The 14,000-nt window shown below is 30.6% G+C and overlaps 2 protein-coding genes across 2 annotated transcripts in view; both read right to left on the bottom strand.

The window, feature by feature from the left end:
- Window positions 1-212: 212 nt before the first annotated feature.
- On the bottom strand, window positions 213-2,770 carry LOC112462903. The gene is made up of 7 exons (XM_025028970.1): window positions 2,667-2,770; window positions 2,198-2,462; window positions 1,988-2,098; window positions 1,830-1,920; window positions 1,186-1,322; window positions 881-1,013; window positions 213-405 (listed from the first exon to the last, which is right to left on the bottom strand). The coding sequence occupies exons 2-7, from the start codon at window positions 2,425-2,427 to the stop codon at window positions 349-351; spliced, it is 759 nt and encodes a 252-aa protein (XP_024884738.1). The 5' UTR covers window positions 2,428-2,462; window positions 2,667-2,770; the 3' UTR covers window positions 213-348.
- An 8,187-nt stretch (window positions 2,771-10,957) lies between these two features.
- The window catches only part of LOC112462904, a 3,346-nt gene continuing 303 nt past the window's right edge, over window positions 10,958-14,000 (bottom strand). The window contains exons 2-7 of the mRNA XM_025028971.1: window positions 13,699-13,963; window positions 13,489-13,599; window positions 13,331-13,421; window positions 12,808-12,944; window positions 12,509-12,641; window positions 10,958-11,145 (exon numbers count right to left, since the gene is read on the bottom strand). Coding sequence (XP_024884739.1) covers window positions 11,089-11,145; window positions 12,509-12,641; window positions 12,808-12,944; window positions 13,331-13,421; window positions 13,489-13,599; window positions 13,699-13,853 — 684 coding nt within the window. The 5' untranslated portion in view covers window positions 13,854-13,963 and the 3' untranslated portion in view covers window positions 10,958-11,088. The remainder of the gene's footprint in view (window positions 11,146-12,508; window positions 12,642-12,807; window positions 12,945-13,330; window positions 13,422-13,488; window positions 13,600-13,698; window positions 13,964-14,000) is intronic.

A 14,000-nucleotide genomic window follows, 5' to 3' on the forward strand; every position in this document is an offset into this window, starting at 1 on the left:
ATAGCACATAAGCAACATACCCTTGGAGCCATATAGCCTCGGTTTCCCTTACTTGAGATAATTACATATCGGAAATATATACAACTAAATATCATTAAAAATTAAATAAACTAAATCAGTTAATTGCGTTATAAGAAAGCAATCATAAAAAATTTTTTTTGCATTTTATTTAATAATGAAACCATTCAAAATTTTATTGCATTTACAAAAAGGAAACTTTTTATACTTACATAAAATCTGAATAATACAAATTTTTTATTGTACGCAACGTTTTCAACATTATTCTGCAGTTTTTACAATGTAGAATCCCGAAAACTAATTTTATTTTATCGTTATTAATTTATACTCTTAGTTCTCTCTCGTAGAACAGAGAACAGTAAAATAGTATATCGAAGTATTAAACAACTGTAATAAAATATTTCTTTTGCTTTATTTTGTAAAATATTAAGTAATATTAAAAATTTGATAGAATTTTCTTTAACCAAACATTTGGGGACAATAAGTTTTATAGATAATCGATTTTTTTCAACAATCCAACTACGACGTTTTGAAGTAAAAGTTAATTATTAATTTCGTAATATTATTGACTATGAGAGAGAAATAAAACAAAAAATATAATAGTATAAATTTTATAATTTTTTTTATTTTTTATTCTATTTTCTAGCTGTACTGAGCTGTTAGTTAACATTTTGTAAATAATAATTATTATAGTAAAACCATACGTTTTTGTATGACTTATGTGATGTAAAGCGTGATTCGACTAAAATAGCAATAAAATATTTTAAAATTATTGTTAATGTTATTAGATTAAACAATATTCTCAGAGATAATACATAGAAAAACTTACTATAAACTACAACATATGATACATGTTTCTTACCGTAGCCGCACTTTCTAAGGACGCCACAAATATTCCACCGATACTTATATGAAAAGGTTTAGTGCCTCTTTGCAGTAGAAACAATATTATTTTCTGTATATGTAATGGAGCCTTGTACCACTGAACGTTGTATCTACAAAATAATAACAATTGCTAGTTTTAATAAGACAAAAATATTTAGTAGTAATAAATATATTTGTTCCATAAATCGTATTAATACTTTTACTTTAATATCTTTTTAGATATTAGATTTCTATTACAAAACGAGTACCCTTGTGTGACAAAATGATGGAAATATTTCTTACACTGTGGCAAATACACATTCGTTGTGATCCGTAATATGTTGCGCAGTATAGTTGGCTAAGAACAAGTACGCGTAAAGAACGTTTATCATTAAAAAAGGTGCAACAAGTTTTTCAATTTCATCAGTATATGACGCGAGCTAAAAAATGTGATACGTCCGTTAAGCATTTGCTATCGACTTCTTACGCACGATCGAATCATATTGGATTATATATATATATATATTGCACGATAAATTTTAATATATTATACGAGGGTAAGTCAATAAATAAGTCGCAAAGATTATGTCGAAAAGTAAAATAAATGTCAGGAAGTTACTTTGATTATTATTGCCTCTATCCAGTTTTGCGACTTATTTATTGACTTACCCTCGTATGTCATTGGATCAGAATATTGAATTATTGAGAGTAATTGAGCATTAAGAGTTTTGATATTAAGTTTTTATTTAGTTATTGCTAATTTATTTACTTAGCTTACACATATAATTAGCAATTACAGTATCTTAAAAATTAGGTAACCATTATTTTCATGAATTATCGTTTTCAATAAATATATTATAGGTAGAAAAGTGTTTAGCTACTTCTTTTTATTTTCTTGACTATTTCATAAAATTCTAATATCATGAAATTACGATTAAGTGTTTTACCCGAAAAAGATTAAGGCTAATACAAGTCACGCCGAATGCTATCAAGAAGAAGAATGATCCCTCAAAATTGGATATTAAAAAGTCCGTGAATCTTTAAGTATAAGAAAATTCGTGTAATTATATGAGTACTCAATGCTCTTTATTAAATATATACCAACTTTATAGCCTTGCGATGAATATCTATGGCATAAGTAATCTCTTTATAAACCATGTTCTCACTCTTTAGGATATCTTTTTGTAAAATATTGATTGCCTGTTCGATTCGATAACTGTAAAAAAATGATTTTATTTCTTCAATTAATTTTATTTTGTTTTAAGATAACAAACAAATATTGTTTATGATTATATTCCAGCATTCATTTACTTACCTGGCGATACTAAACATTCCGCAGATATGTTGAAGATATGCAATGAGCATAGTTCCTGTCGCTATCAGTGAGACAGTCCCTATGTAAATAGTTGCTAGTACATGCAGCGTGATTAAGTAGGAATATTTTTCTTTATCAATAAAGTATTCTGTCATAAAATACACTGAAGGGTTTAGTCGAGACTCGTTTTTAGGCAGACCAATGTGTTGAATGTATGTCCAAATATACATAGCAGTTAATGTACCTGCGCCATATGTACCAAGCACTGAGAGAAATTTTGTAAAATTAAACTACACACTCACACACACATATACACACACACATATATATATATATCAAACATTCAGTCGCCTTTTAATTTTTTATATTGAGGACAGGCAGAATCTTGTTTTGTCTTGAAAGAAATGTGTTTATGGTTAAGTTTAATCTAATTTTTAAACATACAGAAGACTCGACTATCATGTCTTACGTATAATTGCAGTTGTGTAACGTTTCGCCTTGCTTCCGTATTTTTTTAGAATAGCGATTTCATTCTCATCTCTTAGCTCGTTACATACATCTTGAAGCCGATCCAGCGAACTCCTTATCTGTCAATAATATTATGCTTTTTTTTTTTTTTTTTTTTAAGGAGGTTGACTATTTTAGGCCCTTTTCTACGCAAATAAAATAAGGTTTATTTAGAAGCTTATGTTAGAAGATTAACGTAACCAGTAGCTTAAGTTTGCAGCTAATGCAAGAGAGGAACATTAGAATATAGCTTGAGTAGAGGACGCTATAAGTATTTTCGTAGCCATCACTCAAATCACTACTGTCTACGTTTGCAGTCATGTAATCCAAGAAGCTTGCTGGGAGTGAAATAGACAAGGAATGTCTACGATATTCTGAACACCATGATACTGTTATAACGTGGACGCAATAATCTACTGTGCAAAGACCATTTTTACAATGACAGTAGTATCCTATTATGGTATCTGAGGCTTCATTCGGTTCTTATATCCGATTAAGATATAAACCAAGTACTTTGTACTTCCATAATAACTTGTCGAATTTGAACGGGATCGTTATCTCTTGTCAGTATATTATATTTTTAAATTCGCGCGCGCATTCAACATAAACGCACACTTATAGAGTTTTCTACTGAGAAAACTAGTGCAACAGTGGTGCACACTGATTGTGAGTGTAATTTTATTGCTCCAATGTAAAAATTAGTTTACATATTTTCAGTGTTTAATGTTCTATTGACATCAAGTTAAACACAGTAGAACATTAAACACTAAAAATATGTGTGCCTCAGCGTGCACGAGTGTTACACTAGTTTTCCCAGTAAAAAACGCTATTAGTTTGTACGTACAGTCTGCTCGTAGGTGTTCATCACAATACACTGTTTTGAGTGAACCTGCACGAACAGCTGAGTACATGTATTACACGCTCGTTTTATTTTCCCTCCACGTATGGCTCCAGAGGAGGACATTACTACAGGGGATTTGTCACAAAAATCCGAAATATATCTCTGTCTTTCTTTGACATGACGGCGAAATAACATAAAGCATCCAAGAACTTAGCCGAATCAAGACAAGCATGCAACAAGCATGCACCATTATGTAGTTGATAAAATCCAATAAAGGCCTTACTGGGATCTAAATCTATAGGATAATATAAAAAAAATATCGTAAATGAAATTGAAAACGAGGCAAAGATCATGTTTCTAACAAATCTAATAGAGCCTCTCTTGCACATTTTGCAGAAAAACTCGCATAGCTGGATCAGGACTTTATGACAAATAATATTTGAACCGTATAGAAAAGGGCTCAGAAATCACCAAAAATGGTCATGCTTCTTTCAAAATGCTTATAGTCAAACTTCTGCATTCTTGATTAGGACGGAATTATTTATGTTATTTTTTTTTAAATACTCTTTACATTATAATTATAATAGAAGTAGAGTCCTTCAAATTATGAAGAACTGAAAGGAAATTAAGAATAACTAGATAAATTTAGTCCTAATAGTAAGGAATATAAAAATTCGACAGTTTTACATTCGAAAATTCTGTTTATCACTAATGCATAGGTAATTGATAACGCTCTTACAGTATCGGCGTTAATCCAAAACGAATTGTATTTGATCACATAGCATGTAATGAAAAATGTAGTAGAAATAATCTCGAGAATATGTTCTGGGGTACATTTTGACGTCAAGAATGTGGTAAACTGCAAGAAATAATTTTCAATAAATAAATTAGCCATGTCAAAAAAGCAACAGTAGATTGTCTGATTAGCAAACTGTAATTTTATTATTCTCCGTTACTCTGTATACTATGTACAATAAATTAGTAAAAACAGCAGGTAATTAATATTCGGATATAATTGTATCACAATAATATTATTTTAATAAAATAAAATATTATCCAATATAATTTGAAATTTGATAGGTGTAATTAAAATAACGTTTATACAATATTTGGTAACTTATTTCATAATAATAATATTAAAATCTTAACATACTTGGAATATAATGAAAATTATCAAAGTGCCAAGGAATAAAATTAACTGAAGTTCAACGACTCGCGATCGTTGATAAGGCCACAAACCAACGGCAAGCAGCAGGATTCGATTGACGTTAAAATGTCGAGTTTCGAGACAAATCATCTCTTCGTGAGCACAGAGATGTATTTGACGGAAAAGCAGTGGAAGGGTATCTCTCCTCTTTTCTCTTGATCGATGGTAGATTTACCTAAGCAATGCTAAGTATTAGTATATCAGCTTCAAATTAGTAAATTATGTTGTTAGTATACTTAATAAATCAGATAATGTTATCGAAAATAATTTTTTCCTCAGCAAAAATAATTTTACTAATATACACTCACCCGCAAAAAATTCGGGCTACTTTAATAAATCAGCGCACATAATTCAAAGTAACATATCTTTGTGAAAAAAGATCGCAGAGTGATGTTTTAAAGCTTTTTAAAGCGTTTTAAAGCTTGAGTCTTCAGTTTCGAGACTTTTTTGCGAAGATTTGACTACAAACGGCGTTAATTTAAATTGGACATTGCAAAATTGAAGAATAAACTTCAACTTTTATAGCGTGCACATGGAGAACAAAATTTATTCTTTGAATTTTATTGATTACATTGTAAAATTTAACATTTTCTCTTTAAAATGTTTTTTTAATTATTACGCTATAATTTTTTTTTACTGATTTATGACAATTTAAAGTGAATAGTGCATTTTTGGTCTTTTCTGTGAAAATCTGTTTTTTGCCGCCGATATTCGTATCTTTTGATTCGTTATGAAAACTGCTCCGTTGGCAAAATGACAAACTGCAATATTCATACGGGAGTGACAAACAGCGAGGTTCTTACCTCCACTGTGACACACACGCCCGAACATTGAAGCACGCGCCCGACATTTCTCTACAGCAGGAAAATTATTTATACGTTTATCTGCAGAAAACGTTATTGGACATACATCCCTTAGCATATTGGTCAGTGCAAATTTTTCCACTGCCCAAAGACATGACTCAACTGGACGTTGTTGCAGATGTCAGCAGCTGTTATATTTATCGAGATTTGGACGGAAGGCTCTTTTAGATCCTAAAAAAAACCATTTCGCGATTTTTCATCCACTGTTCTTTTGAATATAAATATTAAAAAATAGCTAATAAGCAACATATCCCTGGAGCCATATAGCCCCGATCTCCCTTACTTGAGTATATTTCCGATAATTACATATCGGAAATATATACTACTAAATATCGTTGAAAATTAAATAACGTAACAGTTGATTGCGCTATAAGAAGATAACTAATACAGAAAAATTTTTTTGAATTTTATTTAATAATGGAATCAATCAAAAATTTATTGCATTTGCAAACAGAAATCTTTTTTAATAACAATTAAACAAAATCTCAGCAACAAAGAATTTTTATTGTACTCAATTTTGTCGGATTACAATCTAGAATCCCGATTTTTCACACATCACCTAAAATGCGAGATCGGAATGATTTCAACATTTCTACTTCTTTCACCTTTACCGTTCCGTTCCCATTCTGTCGCTTCCAAATTAGAACTAATTTTATTTATTATAATTAATTCATAGTTTTAATTCTTTCTCATAGAATAGAGAACAGTAAAATAAGATACCGATGTACACTCAACACCTGTAATAAAATATATCTTTTGCTTTATTCTGTAATAGTAAGTTATATTGAAAATATAATAGACAATTAGAGACAATAGGTACGTTTTTTTACGTCCGAATATCAGGATTTTGGTAAGCTAGAAAGCGAAGAAATCGCGCTAGTTAGGGGTGCAATGGTGGGTATGGAAGGACTCAATGCAGATACTAACGGTTGTTTCGCAGATATACGCAGTGAGGCGCGTGCCTTGAGTAAATCGCACTTATCAAAAGCTCCGCATATGGGTCAACGTCCCGTAGGGACGCTAGGACGCCTTCCGTGAGCGGTGCAATCGTTGGTCCTGTTTTAGGTCAAGAAAATTAAACCTTTTAACCTAGGATCGGACCTTCGAGCACAGAATTTAATTTAAAACTCGGTATCGGACTTGAATACGACAATGTTTGTAAAACGGAAGAGAAGAGAAGAGAACCAGAGAGAAAAGCTGGACCGATGTGAAGTGAAGAACTGAAGTGGAGTGATTGAGTTCCGTAATGTTGCAGTTAATATAAGAAGTTCAAGGGGTGGATTTCGTCTTGAGATGTGTCAGGTTTCTGTTCCGAGGATTTTGGTAGGACGTTTCCACCCGGGATGTAGATTTGTGTTTTCAGAATTACTCATTGAGTGAGCTCGACTAGGAGCATCACTATTGTATAATTTTGATTGTCGCTTGTAATACCTATCTATTAGCGAGCTAAATACAGATATCGACTGCCCATTTTTACGGCTGCCCATTGACGAATCATGTCGTGAGGCCCCTACCATCTTATTTTTGGGTTTACAGTTTTCAATTCTCTGTGTCAGTCCGTCCACGAACGCCCGCGAAAGACTATCTATTATTATTGCACATTGATTACTAATGTATTGTTCAGCATTGAAATGATTAATTGTTGACAGTGTCTTGTATCGTATTCTTTGAAAAATAACTAATTTTTACACAAGTTCTGAAATGACACATTCATTTTATGCAAAGCAAATAATTGTTTTGAAGAAAAATGAATAGGACGTGGTGGTTCACTTGCATGGCCACCTCGCTCACCGGATTTAAATTCGTCAACTTTTTATTTACGGGAATTTTTGTTATTTCCTTATTTATTATGGATATTTGAAGAGCATAGTGTACGTCACAGTTGACATAATGAATGAGTTGATACGGAACATCGAACACTTTTGTCAACAAATAAAAAATAAACCTGTTTTGAATGTTCGATCTTCAATGACAAAGCGTGTCAAATTATGTGTTGAAATGAACGGAGAGCACATCGAACATCTGCTGTAGATTAAACTTATTTTTATTTATTACAGCAAAAAATGCTTCATAACACAAAAATAAATTTGGAGTAATGCTTATTAAGACTTTTTTTATGAGTACTGCATACTCCTAAAATTTGGTACCACCTTTTTTTAACACTCTGTACATGATGTACGTTGCTAGTGCTGCAATGTCGACTTTATAAAAAAGCGCCAGTGGCCAACGATTTGTTTTGCAGTCTTTGCAGATGAAATATTGAAACACGCCCTCTAAATCTCATTGTAGTAGAAAAATCATTTATACGTTCCGCTGCAGAAAACGTTCCTTGACGTGAAATACATTCCCTAGCATATACAAGTTCTTCTACTGCCCAAAGATGCGACTCAACTGCGGGCTGATTTTATAACTCTTAACGACAGTTTCGTTATCGTTATATTGTCGTTGCGCTGCTTTTTTACCATGTATAATATTTGCGCAACAACAATATAACGATAACGAAACTGTCGTTAAGAGTTACAGAATCAGCTTGCTAGACATCATGTAGTTGTCGACAGCTATTATGTTTGTTGCGATTTGAATGGAAAGCAAAAGAAAATAAGGAAACATTGCACTTGCAACAATAAGGGAGTATGCGATAAACATTCCATAAGCAAGTTAACGTGCTATTACTCTATCCAAGTTTCCTCATAATTATCCTACACATTGTACTATATTTTGACATTGTAATGGAATAGAAATAAAATATGAAAATAAATAAACACAAATATAACTTATTTCTACATTATTTCCAATTTTGTACAAACCATGTGAAAGTATTTTCGTCATTCTAATTAGGGTGTTAAACTTTTGTTCTCCCGTCTTCCTCATTCTTCCTTATTAGGTCAATCTGTCCAAAAATAGTGCTAAAATAATCTATTCATCGATCGATGAGTTCTTATGGAGTTTTAGCCTCCTGATGCAACTACAACATAAAAAACTTTTAGTATAAAAAACGCAAAAAAAACCGGTTATTTCATTACTCAATAGATTTATGTCATTAAAAATAAGTATTCATTAATGATGACAGCTTTGCGCCGACAGAAATGATTGATCGTGCTGAAAAGCACGATTTCAGATTGCAAAATAAATGCTTTAATTCGCATGTGAATTTGAAAGCCGTTACTTAATCTGAAATTGATAGAAAGAATCAAGTGATTCTAATGATAATAAAAATATAAACTTTTTTGTTGATAGTACTGTTTTTGATATAAATCGGCTACCAAAATAAAATTTGGAAACTAAAAAACGTCGTCGAAGAAGTCAGAAATTATACATCATTTCCACCTTTAAAAATAAGTTACCAAATAAAGGAAAGTAAACCAAGAAAATAGAAAAGGCAGCACAGAGAAAGAGTAATATACTTCCTCGATAGAAGAAAGAAACATTGATAAAATGTCTTTGACATCTTCAAAGAAAATTTTTTGTTCAGGATGCAATGAAAATTTTGAAAATAACTATATTTTGTGGAATTTGTATTCGATGGTGTCATGAACTTATTTCGGTTATCCTGACATCATGAGTACTTTTAGACACTTTATCGGATAAATTTTTTACAGATTTGTATACTTTTCTTAATATCTACAAATTGTTTTATATTAGTATATAAAATTATTTATTATCATTATCTTTGCAAGTTATTACTTGACTTGCTTATATGTAAAAGAATTATGTTTTTTTTTAAATAAATGTTTGTTACAGGCAAAAGTTTATTGAGTGCGTACTCTTATTCGTATGCGTATTTTTAATCTAAAAGATTTTTAAGAGCGAAATTTATATACGTTTGAGGAATAACCTCTAATATATATTACATTTATGTAACATTATTTACATATACCGGGTGTCTCAGACCACCCGTATCACCCGATTTATTCGTAAACGCAACATTTTAGAGAAAAATGTTTTAGACTAAAGTTGTATGGTTTCAAGGGGTACATAAGATAGTGTCATTAGTTTCAACTTAAATAGTTGCTCGAAGGTCACGTAAAGGTCACCTTTAATTTTTTAAATAGAACCACTTACTTTTTATTGCATACTCTTGTAGCTTATCTCAAGGGCTTTCCAAAATACTATAAGAAAGTATTTTTTTATTAAGAACTTTTGGAATTATAAGGCTTGAAATTTCTAGTATTTTGACATAAAATACAAAATATCTTGTAAAACATCAAGTTTTCGGTAATGTTACCTTAATACTTTTATGCACAGAATAATGAGACGAATTAATTGGTATAAAAAAAGCATAGTTCCTTTAAGAAAAAATATGTAATTTGCAACACGCATCTGCATACTTTTTCTTAAAAGCAACTATGTCTTTTGAAAATTCAAAAATCATTTGTCAAAATACTAAAACTTTCAAGCCTTATACGTCCAAAAATTCTTAATAAAAAAATACTTTCTTATAGTGTTTTGGAAAGCCCTCGATATAAGCTACAAGAATATGCAATAAAAAGTAGGTAAGTCTATTTAAAAAATTGAAGGTGACTTTTACGTGACCTTCAAACAACTATTTAAGGTGAAACTAATGACACCATCTTATGTACCCCTTGAAACCATACAACTTTGGTCTGGAACATTTTTCTCTAAAATGTTGCGTTTACGAATAAATCGGATGATACGGGTGGTCTGAGACACCCGGTATATAGAGATATAGTGTTACAGATAAAAGTTTCTGTTGTTCGTAAATAATCAATATTGTTTTCATTATTTAGTCCGTTTTTCTCAACAGTTATTTGTCGTGCAGATGCGGGTTATTTTATTAGGGTCTCTCCATACGAAAGACCGGGGCTATATGGCTCCAGCGGTATGTTGCTCATGTGCTATTTTTTAGTATTATTTATATTGAGAGGAACAAAATGGACGGAAACTCGCGTAATGTTTTTTTTTTCTTTAGAATCTAGAAGAACTATTTCTCCATTTTCTATCCACTGTTCCTCTCGAGATAAATACTAAAAAAATAACACATAAACAACATACCCGTGGAGCCATATAGCCTCGGTCTCCCTTACTTGAAATAATTACATATCGGAAATATATACTACTAAATATCATTAAAAATTAAATAAAGGAAATCAGTTAATTGCGCTATAAGAAAGCAATCATAAAGAAATTTTTTTTGCATTTTATTTAATAATAGAACCATTCAAAATTTTATTGCATTTGCAAAAAGGAAACTTTTTATAATTACATAAAGTCTGAATAATAAAAAAATTTTATTGTACGCAACGTTTTCAACATTATTCTGCAGTTTTTACAATGTAGAATTCCGATTTCTCAATAATAATATTCTCCCTTCGCAGAATTACTAAATACTTCAACACAGATTACCTAAAATGCGAGATCGAAATGGTCCCAATATTTATTTCAATTAACTTCACTTTATTCTCTCGCTTCCAAATTAAAACTAATTTTATTTTATCGTCATTAATTTATACTCTTAGTTCTCCCTCGTAGAACAGAGAACAGTAAAATAGTATATCGAAGTACTAAACAACTGTAATAAAATATATATTTTGCTTTATTTTGTAATAAGTAATATTAAAAATATAATAGAACTTTCTTTAACCAAACATTTGGGGACAATAAGTTTTATAGATAATCGATTTTTTCCGATAATCCAACTACGACGTTTTGAAGTAAAAGTTAATTATTAATTTCGTAATATAATTGACTATGAGATAAAACAAGAAATACAATAGTAATTTTATAATTTTCTTTATCTTTTATTCTATTTTCTAGCTGTAAAGGAGACTGGGGCTAACTCGACACTATTTTTTTAAAGGCAATTTTTAATATTTAATTAAAAATTTTAGGCAAATTCAATGGTATATATTTAAAGAGTGTTCCTTCAGGTACAAAATTGATTCAGAAAATTTTGCTGTACCTCGTTTTGTTTTGCCGCCAAGAAAGGAAAAGTGACACGAAGACAAATTTTCGAATTGAAAGATGCCGGGGCAAACTCAACACTTTGTCTGATCGACACAATTTGATCTGAAACTTATTTTTTACTGTCTGAAAATAAAAATACATTGTTTATTGTTTATTTAAAAAGTACAAAAATTCGGAATAAAGTAGCTAGAACAATCATTTAAAATAATAAGAACAAAAATTGTTGAATTTTCAATTATCTTCATCTAAACTCATGTCTGAAAAACAATTAATGCAGGTAAACTCGCGATCGGACGTGCGCATACATTTGTCATGAGCTATACGGCTGCATGACAAGCATCGTTTGTTACTGGGAGCCGACGAAACGGCATGGTGTTGACTTTGCCCCGGACGTCGATTTTCACTTTTGTCACTTCAAAAACATGAAAATTTTGAAAATATCCAAAAACGATTATCGGATTCATATAGAGCATGACATTTTCCATGAAAATCACTTACATATAGGTTTGCAAGAATAAAGTTCGATGAAAGAGTAGAAATTTTCGAGAGATCAGAAAAATGACTTTTTACCATCAAAAACGCTTATGTCGCGCTAAAAATTACACCATAACTCAGAATGTCATCAAATTCCGTTGATAATACTGGCACATAAAGACGCATTTACAGTAGGAAAAGCAAGTTTCTATGATAGATTTAAATTAGCAAAAAGTCTAGTGTCAAGTTTGCCCCGATGTCGAATTAGCCCCGGTCTCCCCTACTGAGCTGTTAGTTAACATTTTGTAAATAATAATTATTATAGTGAAACTATACGTTTTTGTATGATTTATGTGATGTAAAGCGTGATTCGACTAAAATAGCAATAAAATATGTTAAAATAATTGTTAATGTTATTATCGATTAAACATTATTCTCAGATATAATAGAAGAACTTACTTTAAACTACAACATATGATATACATGTTTCTTACCGTAGCCGCATTTTCTAAGGACGCTACAAATATTCCACCGTAATTTATATGAAAAGGTTTAATGCCTCTTTGCAGTAGAAACAATATTATTTTCTGTATATGTAACGGAGCCATGTACCACTGAACGTTGTATCTACAAAATAATAACAATTACTTGTTTTAATAAGACAAAAATATTTGGTAATAATAAATATATTTGTTCCACGATTCGTATTAGTACTCTAATATTTTTTTATAATTTAAATTTCTATTACAAAACGAGTACCCTTGTGTGACAAAATGATGGAAATATTTCTTACACTGTGGCAAATACATATTCGTTGTGATCCGTAATTTCTTGCGCAGTATAGTTGGCTAAGAACAAGTACGCGTAGATGATGTTTATCATTAAAAAAGGTGCAACAAGTTTTTCAATTTCATCATTATATGACGCAAGCTAAAAAATGTGATACGTCCGTTAAGCATTTGCTATCGATTTCTTACGCACGATCGAATCATATTGTGTTCTATATATATTGCATGATAAAATTTAAATAAATTATGATGTCATTGGATCAGAATATTGAATTATTGAGAATAATTGAGAATTAAGAGTTTTAATATTAAATTTTTATTTAGTTATTGCTAATTTATTTACTTAGCTTATACATATAATTAGCAATTACAGTATCTTAAAAATTAGGTAACCATTATTTTCATGAATTATTGTTTTCAATAAATATATTACAGATAGAAAAAGGGTTAACTACTTTTTTTTATTTTCTTAACTATTTCATAAAATTCTAATATCATGAAATTACGATTAAATATAAAGAATTTTACCAAAAAAAGATTAAGGCTAATACAAGTCACGCCGATTACCATGAGTAAGAAAAATGATCCCTCAAAATTTGATATTAAAAAGTCCGTGAACCTTCAAGTACAAGAAAATTCGTGTAATTATATGAGTATTTAATGCTCCTTATTAAATATATACCAACTCCATAGCCTTGCGATGAATATCTACGGCATAAGTAATCTTCTTATAAACCATGTTCTCACTCTTTAAAATATCTTTTTGTAAAATATTGATTGCCTGTTCGATTCGATAACTGTAAAAATATAATTTTATTCCTTCAATTAATTTTATTTTGTTTTAAGATAACAAACAAATATTGTTTACGATTATATTCCAGCATTTATTTACTTACCTGGCGATACTAAACATTCCGCAGATATGTTGAAGATATGCAAGGAGCATAGTTCCTGTCGCTGTCAGTGTGACAGCCCCTATGTAAATAGTTGCTAGTACATGCAGCGTGATTAAGTAGGAATATTTTTCTTGATCAATAAAATATTCTGTCATAAAATACTTTGAAGGATTTAGTCGAGACTCGTTTTTAGGCAGACCAATGTTTTGAATGGTCGTCCAAATATACACAGCAGTTGTTGTACCTACGCCATATATACCTAGCACTGAAAGAAATTTTGTAAAATGAAACACACACACACA

This window comes from Temnothorax curvispinosus, unplaced genomic scaffold (genome assembly GCF_003070985.1).
Source record: "Temnothorax curvispinosus isolate PA1 unplaced genomic scaffold, ASM307098v1 QBEX01012922.1, whole genome shotgun sequence".
Lineage (NCBI taxonomy): Eukaryota > Metazoa > Arthropoda > Insecta > Hymenoptera > Formicidae > Temnothorax > Temnothorax curvispinosus.

What these genes read in the sequence shown, in the direction of transcription:
- LOC112462903 (XM_025028970.1), bottom strand. Translation starts at nt 2,427, where the DNA reads ATGTATATTTGGACATACATTCAACACATTGGTCTGCCTAAAAACGAG. An exon ending in GGAATGTTTAGTATCGCCAG is followed by an intron (nt 2,099 to 2,197) that starts GTAAGTAAATGA and finishes ATTTTTTTACAG; the next exon opens with TTATCGAATCGAACAGGCAA. An exon ending in ATTCATCGCAAGGCTATAAA is followed by an intron (nt 1,921 to 1,987) that starts GTTGGTATATAT and finishes TTATACTTAAAG; the next exon opens with ATTCACGGACTTTTTAATAT.